This window comes from Cololabis saira, chromosome 18 (assembly GCF_033807715.1).
Source record: "Cololabis saira isolate AMF1-May2022 chromosome 18, fColSai1.1, whole genome shotgun sequence".
Taxonomy (NCBI): Eukaryota; Metazoa; Chordata; class Actinopteri; order Beloniformes; family Belonidae; genus Cololabis; species Cololabis saira.
The window spans coordinates 23,233,568-23,249,652 of record NC_084604.1 but is presented as its reverse complement, the minus strand read 5'-3'; the positions used below and the strand labels follow the sequence as shown (position 1 = coordinate 23,249,652).

The 16,085-nt window shown below is 41.5% G+C and overlaps 1 protein-coding gene across 3 annotated transcripts in view; it reads right to left on the bottom strand.

Moving 5' to 3' along the window:
* The window catches only part of utrn (utrophin), a 191,240-nt gene that overhangs the window by 151,204 nt on the left and 23,951 nt on the right, over positions 1-16,085 (bottom strand). For all 3 annotated transcript variants that reach the window (XM_061747080.1, XM_061747081.1, XM_061747082.1), the window contains 17 exons: positions 15,769-15,884; positions 15,057-15,223; positions 11,813-12,034; positions 10,541-10,722; positions 9,766-9,916; positions 9,350-9,469; positions 9,039-9,140; positions 8,354-8,461; positions 7,990-8,169; positions 7,569-7,726; positions 7,346-7,469; positions 7,177-7,264; positions 6,279-6,523; positions 5,786-5,954; positions 4,538-4,665; positions 2,819-2,956; positions 1,786-1,899 (listed from right to left, as the gene is read on the bottom strand). In XM_061747080.1, coding sequence (XP_061603064.1) covers positions 1,786-1,899; positions 2,819-2,956; positions 4,538-4,665; positions 5,786-5,954; positions 6,279-6,523; positions 7,177-7,264; positions 7,346-7,469; positions 7,569-7,726; positions 7,990-8,169; positions 8,354-8,461; positions 9,039-9,140; positions 9,350-9,469; positions 9,766-9,916; positions 10,541-10,722; positions 11,813-12,034; positions 15,057-15,223; positions 15,769-15,884 — 2,512 coding nt within the window. The remainder of the gene's footprint in view (positions 1-1,785; positions 1,900-2,818; positions 2,957-4,537; positions 4,666-5,785; positions 5,955-6,278; positions 6,524-7,176; positions 7,265-7,345; positions 7,470-7,568; positions 7,727-7,989; positions 8,170-8,353; positions 8,462-9,038; positions 9,141-9,349; positions 9,470-9,765; positions 9,917-10,540; positions 10,723-11,812; positions 12,035-15,056; positions 15,224-15,768; positions 15,885-16,085) is intronic.

Below are 16,085 nucleotides of genomic sequence, written 5' to 3'. Positions count from 1 at the left end.
AAGAAGGCATGGGGAAGAACCAAAAGTAAAGAAAACTGTGTTTCCGTGAAAGGTGTGAAATTGTGGAATTGCTGTGATAAGGATTTAAGAATGTGTACCTCAATTTATGTTTTCAAAAAAAAAATTTAATATAAAACGAACAGTTATAAAGAAATTTGTTAATTATATTGGTATAGCCTATTATAGATTAACATGAAAATAGCACCACTATATACCCCTTTTTGCATTATTGGTTTTACTATTTTTATATAATATAATGCAATGACAGTTTCTCTTTTTTTTCTTTTTATATATTTCTTTTCTTATTTGTGTATTATCATCCACCGAATGATATACACTGCACAGGATAGGCTATAATAAGCCCTTGGCTTCAGCCTACTCCTTTTTCGGACATTTCTATTTACCTTTTATTTTATTTGTGAAACGAACATGTACCGGTAAATGTTTCAATGTATTCTGTCCGAAATAAACCATTCATTCAATTCATTCATTGCTGAGTCACATCAGTTCGTACCAACCAACCTTTCCATGACATGTTAGTTTTATTTTAAAAGACAACTTTACAGAACCGGTTCTTCGCTGCAAAATTTATTTTAATGTTTTTCTGTCCAGACACAGTTAAAATTGTAAAATTGTTTATATGTACAGTGTTTTCGCATTTGTTGCTATTGCCATCAGTCGCTGAAAGAAGATTTTGACTGATGATCATATGGAACTCATATGTACGTTTTAATAATAAGCAATGTTGGTATTTGAGTCTTGTTGTTGAGTTAACTGAAATTCTGAAGATAACAGCCCTAACTCTCAAAAGACAAAGGATGTAACAATAGGAGCTATTGTTAGGAACCATTGTTTAGTCCCAGGTTGAACACGGACTGTTTTGTGTGAAAGAACACCATGTGAATGTCCAGACCGAGCTGAATGTACCTTACACGCTAAGAGTTTAATAAAGTTTGCAACCCAATGGGGTGAAGCAGAACGAACAGTGTGCCGTTCTAATGGGAAAGTAGCAGACTTTAACACTCTTGATGACCTAAACCAGCTGATGGTCGAGTCTTCACCCTGGACCAGCAGATCGGTGTGATCTGATGCATCAGCAGTGTCCTCTAACAGAGCCAAGGCTGCCCATAGGATTTGCGGGTTCCATCGTGCTCCTATCTTCATATGTTCATGTGGTTGATTGTGAGATTGTTTCAGTTCCACTCGTGTGTAACTTATCTAGTGATTTGGGGACTGTCGTGTCCTTCACGTATGGTCCAGAACTCATTGATGACGTCACGTTTCCTCATATTCTGGACTTCCCTGCATCACCAGTGAGTGTCGCCAACGGACAAAACCTCAGAATAGTGCGTACGCCAGACATGATTTGTGTGTGGAGGACCGCAACTTTCCACGTTCAAATCACTTTTTGAACATCCAACCGTGAGTGTAGAAAGTGGCGTACGCACGTTTTTTTGTGCGCCACACATTTTGTACATGTGGCCCCAGCTCTAGGGATCATTCTGAAACACCAAATTATCAAATCTTAGTTATCAAAGTTATCAAATCTAATTAAATGTTTTAGGTCCAGTGTTCACATAGTAGTGACATATAACTGCAGCCAACACAATAGCTCCTTATTTACCCTTCCTTTTCAAAAAGAAAAGAAAAAAAAAGCTACAGTGGTCACATATAAATTGTTGGTTTGTGTTTCTTGTTTTTAAGCGACTATGTGACTGTAAACAGTTTGAATTTTATTGCATATCTGCAAGGCCCAATATTTTAAGTAGTGCATTTTTCTCTCACCTTGCACTGATTAAGCTCTTCGTGTAGACTCTCTCCGTCACCCAACCCTGTGGCGTCCCGCGACAACAGCTCCTGAACGGCATCCAACCAACTCTCCACTTGTTCCAAACGTACCTAAACTCATAATGGAGATCACAAAATTAAAAAGGGGACATGTTGGGGGGGGGTGTAAAAACAAACAGCCTAGTTGTTTTTGTTTGGGGATTGCTTGGATCTGAAAAAGAGAGCCAGTCAGCGGGTGATTGTATTTGTGCCCTGGAACCCATCCATCCATCTTCAAAAACTGCTTCATTCTCTGTGTCATGTTGGGGCGGGCTCGGGCCAGTCTCAGCTGTTAGTTGAGTCGGCACAACTAAAGAATTCTTGCATGTCAGATTCACCACGGCCTTCAATGCTCCGAAACCAAAATCGTCCAAAATTGTTCCAAATAAAGGTCGTCGGTGGCAACAGGCAGTTTGTTTCATGAACGCACTTCCCACTTGATTGTTTGACTTTATTTTTATCAAAATTATAAATAAAACAATAACCAAAACTGTCCTACAACTTGAATGAAAACGAAAGTTAACTTAATCTGATTTTACAAGTTCAAAGAAGTGGTCAAAAAATAATTTTACAAAAACCTCCTGTCATCACACCGGATATTTGACAAACAAAAGCAAATCCATCATGCCCCCCGTCGTGTTCTTAACCACTTAAATAAATGGGAGGGTCCAAAAGTTACCAAAGTAATGTTAACAGCTCCAAATACAAAGATTATTTACAGATTTTGGTTCCAAACTAGTTCAAGTATATTCTAACTGCATAAAGAAAAAACTAAATTGATAGAACATAGGATTTACAAAAATTCAACATAAATGGCCACAACACCACTGAAACGGATGTGCTTGAATGCCCAGAGAGAGCTCAACACACAACCATGTTGCTTCACAGAGAGCCGGTCAAATGTTAATGTTTTATCAATCTGACTCACGGCCTGCTCTTACACAGTTACTTTCACATTGGTCAACCGCATCAGTAATTACAGCCACTATACCTGATTATCCTTCATGCTGCCCAGAATGCACTGCAGTGTGCCATGCTCCTCACGAGCCCTGGAGGAAAGCTGAGTCCACCTTTGCAGTTCTGCAGGATCCGAGGCTTGCTGCGTTTGCTCAATTTGTACACACAGGCCCTGAAACGAGGAGTTCATTCATTCAGCTGACCTGAAACATCTTTCATTTGTCTTAAGTTTAACCAAGTGTGCAAAGGGTGAGTCATCTTCCTTGTGAGAAGAGGTCTATCATCTTTTTGACTGAAAGCAGCTGGCTAATGTGTGTGTGTTATACAGGCATCCTTTAAACATCTGCCTCGGGATTTATTCCAGCTGATAACAGTTTTCCTACACTGTAAAGTCACTTGATACAAATGTTAAACACACCCTTTACAGTGTTGTTACTTGTAGTTTTATTAATTAAATAACTTGTTTTCAGCACTTTCAAACTTGAGGGAAGAAATATGGGCTGTGCATCGTGCTCTTGAGCCCTGATACAATAATAATCCTATCCTAATAAAAATGCAGAACACCAAGTTAGGACAATCCAAAATATCTCTCCTCGTGTGTTTAATAAATAACTGATGTCAGAGATGCCATCATGTATATGTTGTGGCTGTCAGGCCGAGGCACAAGTTCAGCAGCGCCACATGGAAATGTGAGGAGCGCCGTGCTGCGTGCACGGGCACGCTGCCCAGAATGTGCAACATCCCTGACCCTCCTTCCCCGGCACCGTGCCCTATCTGCGATGAAAACAAGCACGCAGACCGAGACGCATTCCAGCAAGGGATGAGGCAGGAGATGAACACACAGTTAAAACACAGAACAGCGTGACGCAGTACAAAACGTCAGAAAAGAACACACACACACACACACACACACACACACACACACACACACACACACACACACACACACACACACACACACACACACACACACACACACACACACACACACACACACACACACACACACACACACACACACACACACACACACACACACACACACTACAGTGCGGAGGGAAGGGACTATATGATAAAGGGGTCTTTTGTTGTTCTTTGTCTTTCTTTTGTTTAACACAAAAAATAAATAATTGCACAAACATATTGATTCACCACAAAACTCAGACACAAGAGATGGTTGAAAATACAATTGTCGTATAGCAAATCAAAAAGCAGCTGCGTCATCAGCTGCAGTGTCTAGAAAAGTACAAATTAAAAGCATGCAACTCTGTCTTGGGTTCTTTTATCACCGATGACCTTGGTAGATTTCTAAGGGATATTCATTCATTTGAATGTTTTTATTAAAAGCAGTCTGAGGTAGGACGGAAGCAGTAGTACCTATAGTTATCAAAACTATAGAAACACATTCATTCATTTTCTTTTCCCGCTTATACCCGGGTCACAGGGTTCTGCTGGGGTTTATAGCAGCTCATTACAGGGGGACAGCTGGGGTACGACCTGGACAGGTCGCCAGTCTATCACAGGACCACATATACATAATCGTCACTCAGCCTACATACGTGTTTACACGTAAACTCCACACAAAAAGACTCCTCCCGGGTCGAGGAGTTGAACCGGGAATATTCTTACTGTGAGGCAGCAGTGCTAACCACTAATCCACCCTGGTGTTTTGTCTCCTGATCTGTTGGTTATTATTTATTGTAACTTTTGTATGAAAAGTTTTATCACACATCAGGACAGTGAAGGTACTCACCTGTGCCTGCTCCACCGCCCTCTCTGTTGTTGGTAAATCTACTATGCCTTCTCTCGAAGTGGCCAACCTCGCCTCAAGATCCTCCACCACGCTCTCAACCACCTGGGCGGCTTCAAGGCCTCCCAATGCTTCAAAACAAACACATAGATGAAGACGAGGTTATGAAAAGAAACAAAAAGAAAAGGCAGAACGTCCAGTTGCTTGAAGAATTGTGATTTATGGAACAACTATGCATTCCTTGATCTAAAATATTCAAAAAGACATTTCTCAAAACAAGCTCAGTTCTGCCTGTGCAACAGTTTGGTGAAAACTGAATGAAACTGCAGTCGTCCTGTCATCAACTTCAAATGCAAATGAGGCTCATGCTAAAGTTTACAGAAGTGTTCAGTTGCTCCTCTCTGTGACCGTTTCTCTTCCCCTTCTGTTTCTTTGTCTGCTAATTACCAGGTGATATAATGCTTACATAATCTGCCCATGTTTATATCCAGAACGAGTAGAGATGGAGTGGAAGTGTGGGGTGGAGGTGGGTCGCTGACAGAGGGGCCCAAGTAGGAGGCACACGGCTCTCAAGCGGAAACAAAATAGTTTTAGTTGGTTCTCATCCAAGTCCTCGGAGTCAAAAAAAAAAAAAAAACCCAAGAGGCACCGCAAAACCTACATACACACACACACACACACACACACACACACACACACACACACACACAAATATGTTCTGGATTCAAGTCACCCTTTATGGACTCAATTCTCCCGGGACCAGCACCTGTAAATTCCAGAGGTAAAACGGTGACTGACTTTTAGGAGTGCTCCAGGTACAAGTCCCGTCCTCGGGTAAGCATGAGCTGACACAGAGCTATGACCTTACACACAACCGATTGCATATAAGGCCGCAAATCTGCAAGCTTTTGGAGGCCGTATAAGGGCATCATCCATTACTTGAGACTGACCAAGGATTCATTTAAGAGCCGATATCAAATTTACACAGCCGTTATGGAGCTGGGCTGTTCCGCTCCTCCATCGCTCACCGACTTTCCTTATAAACCCAAAAGCAGAGAGAAAAAACAGCTGTTTTTAGTGAATTTTAAAATCTCCTGTTGTGCAGGAATAAGAGGATATCCCCAAGGCTGTCAAGCTTCCTGGAAAAGTATATGGTTTTGTTCATTTTAATGAACCAACTCAGTGTTTTGGAATCAATTTCTCCAGCCAGAGATTTAATAAACAACTTTAATACACTACTGGTACAATTACCTTCTCTGACTTGCTGTTCTTTGCTCTGCAACCGCTGCAGTGTGGATGCGTGATGTGCCGAAACCACCACCATGTTGTCTTTTAGAGAGGGCACAGCTCCCAACGATCCTGCTTCCACAAACAAGCGCTCCAGTTGAGGACTGAAAGCAGTAACCTGAACAAGGCGGGTCTGCAAACACAAGATGAAGAAACTTCACTCATGTGTCATAAGCATCTATTACGTGATTTGGCCTAAAGTCAATTAGTCTAAAATGGAAAGTTTTATACAAGTAACTTTCCATAGTTTAAATGCTTGCGTTAACAATACCTCTGCATGTTTTTGCAAAAAACAAAATTGATAGAATGTATGATTTTGTTATACTGCATAAAAGAAAATAATTCTACTTTCTTAAATAGTCTGCACAAATCGTGAGCTGAGGGTTAGAGGTGACATTCAGGATTAAAGTCACACAAAAGAGATCAGGGTGAATGAGATTGAGACAGTAAATCTCACCCGACATTCTCCATTCAGGTTTCTGAGCTCGACCTCGTTGCACTTTTCCACTGCTGAGGTTGCGTCCAGCCACTGGTCCTGTTCCTCCAAGACCCGGTCTAAGTCTGCAAGTTCCACAGAAATTGCTTTGACCCGTGTCTGCGTGTGAACCCTGTCACGGGCAGCCTGGAGCTCTCTTGTACACACATCCCACTCAGTCTGGATCAGGTCTATGTCTGCCCTCACCACATCCGCACTGACAGCTTCTATAGAAACACAAAGAGAGGCAGCAGCTGGAATTAAATGCACTTAAATAATCAGTCTTCTGAATACAGTATGTCACAGACTGCGTGCCAAATTGAACAAAACAACCAGTGTGCCAAGTCTCACAAGAGGGACCAAGAACTAAATGGATGAAACACATGAGAGCAGATAAAAAAAAGGAGTTGGTTTAGTGTAAAAATTTGTTTTTTTAAGCATCTACTCCAGCTTAGTGGTGCTGCTCCACTGCTCCTTACTGATTCCAACACGGTGGAAGCACATAAAAATCCCAAGCACCTCTCCATGTCATTGAGCAGTTATATGAAGTCAACAAGGCCGGAGGCAGCCCAAGTTTTACTACTTTGTTCACAAATACACACAAACACATTGGGATTACAGGCATCCAACACGGAGAAACAATAAATTAAATACAGGGTTTTAAAATGCCCCAAAAACAAACATCAGCAGAAAAGCAGTAAAATATTATAAGGCAAGCACAGTTTAAGAGGGAAGTGGGAGATTTTTGTTCATGCCAGGAGAATTAAGCTGCCTCAAGCCAATAAATATGAGCCAGGGTATTAACACACATTAAGAGGAACATGCAAGGTAGAACTTGGATCAGTTTTTTGATTTATAATGTTTGCTCCTTGCGTGATACCTCTTTCTAGCTGGTCCATCAGGCCACGTCCATCCTGAATCAGATCAGTAACTGCTGCTTCCTTTGCCAGTAGTTCCAGCTCCAAGGCCTTAAATAATTGGACAACAAATGGTTAAAAGAGATGTCTTTAAAATATTACTTGTTTAAGTAGTAATAATTGCACCTTTACCTTTAATTTCTCTTGAAGATCTGGGATATCAGGTGTATTTTCAGGATGTGTGGAGGCCAGTGCCTGAGTGGACATCTTCCATGTTTTTATCCAGTTCGATAAGTCAGAAATCTTATTCTCAAACCTGCCAAAGGCAAAATGCAACACGCGCATTAGGGGGTCCAAGCCCAATATTCTTGCAGGTTTTAAACAATGGACATGTAGAGCACGTCACAGTTCTTACCTCCTTCTGCCTTCTGCATCCAACTCCAACATTTGTCTCTTGGGGGGAGTAGGTGGGGCCAACTCCTGGTCAACAGTCGAAGAAACCACAGCAATTGTATCCACGACGACCTGCTCTTCCACCTGATTCATCCCAGCGTCAGTCACAGCCTCCATTACCTGAACGTTACAGTACCGGTGAGAATGGGGCATTGAGAAATGAGCCGTTATGAGAAGATTACATACTTTCTCATGCAGTCACACAGTACAAAGAGAAGATGGAAGCAATAAGACAAAAAAAAGTCTGCTCTTCAACAGGAATTTTAGGCACTGCTTTTTTCTCATGTCCATGACCCTCACTGCTCACCATGAAATATCATTCCAATAAATTACAGATTACTGTATGCCACCCTTGGAAAGGATCGGTAATGCATGATCCACACCTGGAATGAGCAATCCTCCAGCTTCTGCACCAGGTTGTCCCACCGATGTGCCAGCTCCTCTGTGTCTTCCTCGATCTTGGCCCCTGCCTCGGGACTTCGCAGCAGCAGCATCACATCCTGTCCTGCGTCAGACAGCTTGTCCAGAGCCCTCTTCTTCTTCTCCATGTCCTCTTTTAATATCTAAAACAAGTGAATTGATAAAGTTAAAAAAGTCAGCTCAAACACAGAGTTATTACAGCAGCTCGAACTTTAATGTTGAATTTCATTTTGAGTGAAAATGTTATAGCATCATTTAACCAATAACATACTTCAGAGTAAATGCTAAAACTGTAATATGTAACCAAAAAACACGTCCTTTACTTACCGCTAGTTGGCGGACATTCATATTCATTTCACTCGAGTCTTTAAAGTCGCCGGTCTGTACTTCATTTAAGGCCTCCTCTTTTTCAGACAACCACGCTCTAAACAAACTCTGTAGAGAAGGTAAGAATGCAGTTTCTTTTCAGATAAACAAATATTACAATAATACTTTATCTTTTGAAGTTTGTGAGCAGCACGTAAACCACTAGAAAAAAAAAGTTTTATTTTAAAACTAGGCTACACAGAATGCAATTTTTAAGATCTGACCTGCTGCTTTTGGCCGATTCAGCTTTTCTAAGAACTTTAAATGACAGATTGCATATTTTCCCCTTTAAATGTGCATTAAACTATCCAAACAAATACATTTAGAAAAAACATGAAACAAATACAGACTTATGTAGAGTAGGTATTGTCATCAATAAAACTGTCTGAAATGATTATGAGAGATGATTTATTTTTATTAAAACATGTTTGTTCATTGTGGACTAATACATTTGTGTGGCATGTTTATGGATTTTTTCGATTTTTTAAATTTAAGTTACAATGTGACTTTTTGAGCACATCAATACAAAATCCCAGTCTCTGATGATCACACCATTTTCATTCAAATTCTACATTTAACTGGGAGGAATGAAGAAAAAGTGTTTCCTAGAATATGTTACTGTGAGAAATAAGGCTAACTATCCCACCTGATCTGACAGGAGCTGCTCCCAGACCAGAAAAACTTCCTGCAGCTTATGCCACCGTTCCTCTGTCCAGCGGCACACGGCCGCCCAACGTTCACCCAAAGACTGAAACGAAGGTAAAGACGAAATAAATAAACTTTGAAACATTCTGGTGAACAGTGCTCACACCTCATAAAGTTAGTATCACCTCCAGCACTGGTAAATGAGGTGACAGACAACAAAAACATGATTGAAACTATCAGAACTCTTATGAACTAAGAGAGTACTTGCAGCTCGTAACCCTTTTCATTCAAGTTTAAAGCCTAAGATCGTACCTGCAACTGCTCCTCCAGAGCAGCTGTGGCAGTCTCACTGCTGTTCTCATCCACCACGACCACCATGTGTGTTAGAGAGTTGACCTTTACTTGCTCCGCCTCCAAATCATTCTGAAGTTCCTGCACAGGAACACAAACGCTGTATTCAGCATGGCCACATATGACCCCTTAGCCGAGCTGGCAGAGAAGATACTGAGCTTTATGGTGACCACATGGTGACAGTTAAAAACTCAAAGAGCAGGATCAAACGTGTGATAAAGAAACCAGAAGAATGATGTGGTGCTTTACAACTGTTACAATTAACAGAATTAATACTAATATACAGTATCTACTCAATGCGTTATGTATTGCAAGTTTACATTTTTATCATTTATGCAAGACATAAAAAAAAGTTTGAAAAGAGAGACTTTATTCACTTTGTGCTGATCTATCTGTTCTTTGTAGGCGTCCAGGTCTTGAGGCGCTGGTTCTGTTTCTATCCTTTTGATTCGGTCCTCTGTCAGCGTCAGCCAGTCGGAAAGCTGTTGCAACTGCTGCTGCTGAAGGTCCATAAGAACTTCATGGAGCCTTGGAAAGGAAGGGAAGAATTAGGCACAGAGAGTCAGGTGTAGAGGTAAGAAAGGAAATGAAAGCAGCCAATTTCTCATCCTAATAGGCAGTAATAAAATTTAATTTCAGCGAGGCAGTAGGACGAGTGCTGCAATGAGCGTCAGTGCTGTCCTCAGAGACACTGAACAATGAGTCATGAATCCCAAAGGGACTCATAATTTAAATTGGGGTCAACATATAATCTAGTTGACATCATGAATGTGATTTACGACAGCTTTGCAGCTGTGTGTATGTGTGCGTTTGTAAAACATCCCAAAGCTTTATAACCTACCCTGATGAATAGTTATTGGGCCTTGGAAGGCTCAAGGATTACCAGGTGTCACCTTCACATAACTTGCTAGCTTGTACATTCTCAGAAAACAGTGACATTGAGAGAGAAATGACTCCCCCTGTGAAATGTATGGCTCATCATGCAATGATATTGCACTCTGCCATGTGAAACATCTTTCAAGGGGTTCTGGTGAAAAACAGCTGACAACTCAACATAAATATCAACTAATTACATTTGCTACTAAGAAAAAGGAAAAAAAAGTATTTAAGCATCTTTAATGGACTAAGGCAGAAGTGTATGTGTGTTTCTACCGGGCCTGGCGGTCCATGCTGGCCACTCGCAGGCTTTCCCAGCGGGAGTTGAGGAGGGTCATCTGCTCCCGGATTTCATCTTCCTCCTCTTCTGTGAGGTTGCCCTGAGCAATCAGCTGGTTACCTGCTTGCAGCACGTTACCCACACTGCTCTGATGAGCAGTCAGCTCCATCATGAAGGCCTTAAAGGAAAGATGGAGTATGTCATTAAGACAAATTTAATGCAAACATATGAGCATAAAACAAAACATCCCTGAAAGTGAATCTTTTTAAAAAGCGATACACTTCCTAATCGATCTTGATATTCTCATTTTGAGGCCATGCTTGCATTTGGTGCTCACATGCTGTCATCTGGACTAATTTCTCTCCCCTCATTTGGAAAATAACTTCATGAGTACAACCAAGAGCACTGGACATTAACTCAGCATCCTAGTCTTTGCAAATGCTGTTGTAGCAGCATCAGAAAAGGCGATAAGCACAAACTGAAATCTGAGCTGACATTCAGGTCAATTGTGGAACAGATGAGGAGGGACACTGACTCACTGATAAATACTAGGAGTTTGCTTACATACCACTGCAACAAAGGAAAGACAGAGAATTAAGCTATTGTCCATTGAGAGGTCTGTAAGAGCTGGCAATTTTGACTGCACCTCTGAGCTCTCTTGTTTTTGATGAGGCTTTGTTAGCGAAGGCATGGGAACAAGTCTGAAACAAGTTTGATCGATTTTTTTGGCCTCCTGAAAAGCTTGGCTGTTAAAGAGGCTTTAGATCTTGTTGCTCCGTCTCACAACCGGCTTTCTTCTTTGACCTGGATTCCAGGCATTCACAAATATTCATAATTCCGCCAAGAGAATCCAGCCAAAACTCATTTACACACATGTACAGACACAAACCTTCCACATACACGTTGTCAAGCTAGCAAATAAACACTGGGCCAGGGCACCATGGAGTGCTGTGTGCCACTGTTCAAAGCAGAATTCCTGGCATTCCCAACATGTACAGAGCTTGTACTGCTGATTGCGCGCGGGGGTGGGGGGGGGTACTCTATTTGTCTGATTCTGTCATCTCAATGAAGAGCAACAGTGTTTAGCCATAAAGTTAGTGTCAGAGTCAAACAGCATATGCATCAGGTCTTAAAACTATTATAAATCCTTCCAGCATTTAATTTTGTTACTTAACAGTTTCAGCAATCCCTGAGACACCATGAGATATTTTGCAGTTGTTGACTTTGTATGTCTTTATTTCTCTTTGAGCCTCCAGCGGGCCTCTTACCTCATGTGTGTGGAACTGCTCTTTGACGTCTTCCACATCGTTGGACACTTCATCCTGCATCTGAAGTGTATCCTCAGCTGATAGCAGCCAAGTCAGAACCTCCTCCAGTGTGGTCTGGTAGCTGTCGAGGTCAACGTCCAGCAGACTCACCTCCATCTCCCCCTCTGTCTCAGTTAGAGTGCTGGGGGTCTCGGGCGGGGGACTGCTACTCGCCTCCCCCACCTGCACAGTCAAAGAAACACCGAGTCAGGGAATAAAGCAAAGGTTGACCAAAGTATAGACGATGTAGTACATCTGTAGTATAATGCACTCGTTGTGTATGAGCACCCTGGAAGAAAGGAACAAGTGAGGTGAAGTTTAATGTAAAAAAATAAATGAAATAGTTTGACTCTCCAGTGTGTCATATTCACTTGGCCACATTAATATCCATATACAAAGACGTGAATATCAACTCCTGAGGTGACAAGGCTTATGAAACATAACATGGTAGTGCCCAAACCCTGCATTTGTCCTTTATCCTCTAATTGCATCTGTGCACATCAGCTGGCAAGTTTTAAAATAGACCCAGACATCTAGGAAGGGGCGGTACAGCTTTAGAGTGCACTGTGTGACCTGCCCTGTTAAGGGAAAGGGGAAAAAAAAAAACAGTGAGAAAAAAAAACAACTGCAAGCCTATTATGGGATGCTGGGAGCTGGCCCTAACACAGTGTGTAGGTCAATCCTAATTTTGGGATTACCAGAAAGTTTGAAACAGCCAGGAAAAAGGTTTAGCGTACAGTCGGAGAAATGGATGGTGCAGCTTCAAAAGGAAAATAGCAGGACATTCTTAAAGATAAGGCAAAAACAATAATTCAAGATAAATAGAAAGGTCTGTGTTTAAACCTGTGCGTTGTTCTTCTCAATCATAAATTCTAGTAAATGTCAAAGATGCTTAAAACCGCAGTGGAACGCAAAGTCATTTGTTGCCAGTAGCTCAGAAGGATCATTCCAGGTTTCCATTTTTAAGAGGGAAATGTAGGAAAAAGCTTGGCGTAGCTCAACTAATCTGTCTGGGGCTCAACTGGATAAAAATCTGTGGAGTGGCAGCCATGCCAAGTCAGAGATGGCAGAAATGCTAATGGGTGTGTAGGAACTGCTAAATAGACCTTTGTTTTTCCGAGTTACACAGTAGTAATGCCTGTGGGCCAAGCTCAGGAAAGGTCACCTGCAGAAAATATTCCCTGACCTTTTGGAAATTGTGGAATAAGTCACGAAAGCCTCGATGTTATGGAGGAGTGTGCTGACAAAGAGAGAAATAAAGACAAGCAGAGGAGTGAAGCCTTGCTCTATTTATTGACTTGAATGGCTATAAAATAGTTGTGGTCTGGCTCAACAGAACAATTTATTATCACCAGATGATTTGCTCAACTCAGACTCCGCTCATCACTTCTGCAGTTGTGATGATACAGCAACGCATAACGACACCCCACCTGTGTACCTCCACAATAAAAAAAACAACAAAAAACATAAAGGGATAAGTGAATAACATTTTGCCTCATACATAAGAGTATCATCAGCACTGGGAGTAACCTTTATCTGAAATCAACATTCAAAGAGGTCAACAGTATAATAGGCCAGTGTTGTGAATCAAAAACTAAATCTAAACAAAGAGCCTCTCTTGTTCCTCCACTTGGTTCCACTACCGACAGTATTACGCATCACTTCCTACGGGAAGGGAAAAAATGTGCTCGGAAAGTAAAACCTATGTTGGACCAATAAGAACAGCATTTTAAAATACTTTTCCAACATCAATTCCAGGGTGTGTGAAGTATTTGCCCATGGGTAATAAAAAACTAAAGAGGTGGTTTTTGGATTCTTCTTTTTTTTTTCTACTTCTGACTAAAAACCTCTAAAATGAGCAGCCTGAGGGGTGGATATGATCCAACTGTACAGCAGGCTGTAAGGAGCTGAACAAAGTCAGAGACATGCTTTATTTTTCCATATTTCCTAGAATATTCGAATATCTGGAGTTCTGAGATAAATCTAGACGTGTCCAGGGTATACCCTGCCTCTCCCTGACAGCTGGGATAGGTTTGAGCTCCCCTTGCATCTTTGAACAGGATAAAAATTGGTATAAAAAGTATAAAAGTAGAAGAATTTAATGAGATAGCAGGCCGGTCCATTTATAAATGTGCATAATAGTCGCAAACTAAAGCTCACTGACACACAAACTTTAATGCTGACAAACCCTTTCCTTGTCAACCATCTGCAAAAACTATTATTTTCACCAATTTACCCCCCCCCCCCCATTTCAAGCTCGGTGTTTTCAGCAATGCAGGTTGGTCTGTTGGATAGTGTGAGAGGGGTGAGTCATGGCTCTGCTCCCAATTTGCCCACGCCTGCTGTGCTTTTCATAAGCATGGCTGGAGAGAATGAGGGGGGCTGCTTTTTCAGAGTGGGAGTGACTCAGTCTGTCCAGCAACACAAAATAGACAATATTCCTTATGCTTGCACATAGGGTTCCTTGAAAGTGAATGTAATCATAAACAAAGAACAGCAGCATTAGTTGAAGGAGATGAGCTGATCAGCAGCCAGAAGTTCACTCATGCACTCACTACTCGGGAAGATGCTTGAGCTTGAGTGAAACCATGTCACTATTTGTTAGTACAAGAGTTAGTACAGCATTTAACTCTTAGTTTTCAGTAGCTCAGACAGCATACAGTATGGCAGAAATACATTACCACATACAATCTGTTATATGCAAAAACTGTGGTTGAAAGATGTGATTTGCACCAAGAAGGAGATGGCATGAATGTACAGACACAAAAACCCCATGGAGGTCATAGGAATAACCATCATTCCCTTTCACAATTTTTTTTCACTGGGAAGTTAGCTTGATTTTACAATTCATATTGGGTTGTATTTTTTTTATACATTCTGTGCATGGCTGTGCAACAGCTGTGGATTTTCAAAATCTTACACACCGAAAAACACCTTGGATTTGGTGAAAAACAGATGTAATCTTGGCCTCTTGATGAGCAGATCAAAAAGGTTTTGAGAATAGAAAGAGATTCTCTGTTTTACCCAAGTTCAACCCACACCAAGCCAAATTAACCCATTCAGGCTTAAGGCCTTCCAAAACCGTAAATGCGACATTGGCATTAGTACAGGCAAATGTGTAATTGATAAAGGTTTGAATGGGTTAAAACGCTTGGACACTTCTCTATTGTTTCACATGAAGCGAGAGCTACAATTTCAAATGTACCTGTGCACTGAGCCCTGGACCAGAGTCTTCAGCCTCCACTTTGTATTTCCGTGGCAGGGTTTCCACTTCTCTAATAGCCTCCATGCTCACGTCTTTGGGCAAGACGGCGAAAAGCGAAGTTACGTACATGATGATGGACTTCTTATCTGGCAACTGGACCGCCACATCTGAGAAGAAGGGAGCAAAACAATCAGGGAAGATGGATCCAGATTATCATGGAGCATAAGAGGGAGGAGTGAGAGACGGGGAGGGGGTGAAGAGCGGTAAAAAGTGCATGACGAGAAAAGAAGCATGGCAGACAAAGTGAGATAGAAGTCGTGGGTGAAAGGAGGAGATTAAATGGGAAAGAAGGTGAGGAGGAGGACAAAATGCTGGTTGAGGCAGGCTTTATTAATTAAACGGTGCTTTGACATGTGTCAGGTATGGCTGGATCTCAGACGGTCATGACACATAATTCATGTCTGAATTAAGACAACACACAAGTCAAAGTCTAATACAACTTCAAGGCTTTTGCTCCTCTGAGTTTATACAGCAGCTGGAAAAAAATAGGAAAAAAGGTCTATGATCATAGACAGTTTTCACAAGTGGGAATTTTGGACAACAAAGTGAATGCTGCTCCATCTTCAACTACTATATGTACAACAAAGCGAACCTTTATAAAAGGCAGCTGATAAAAAAATCAAAATAAAAAAAAATTTAAAAAAAATTGTACCTTCAGGGTCCAGAAGCCTCTCAATAGCTAGCTGGTCTTTGGCCACAGTGAATGCATGGCTGAGTCTCTCCACAGGGCTCATTCTCACCACCTGATCCCAGCTGAATGTATCTGGCCTGAAGGGGCACACAGAAGAGCGGCAGAGGGAGCGACAGTTAAATGTTATGTTTCATGTGTATATCTACCACAGAAACAAACTTGTGGATTTTTAAGCCGTTTAACATGCGAGATTTGCTGTCTACAGACAAGACTCTCCCCTGCAGTGTGTGTGTTGAGACCATATGGGTGTGGAATGTGTGTGTTCAGTGATCCACCTA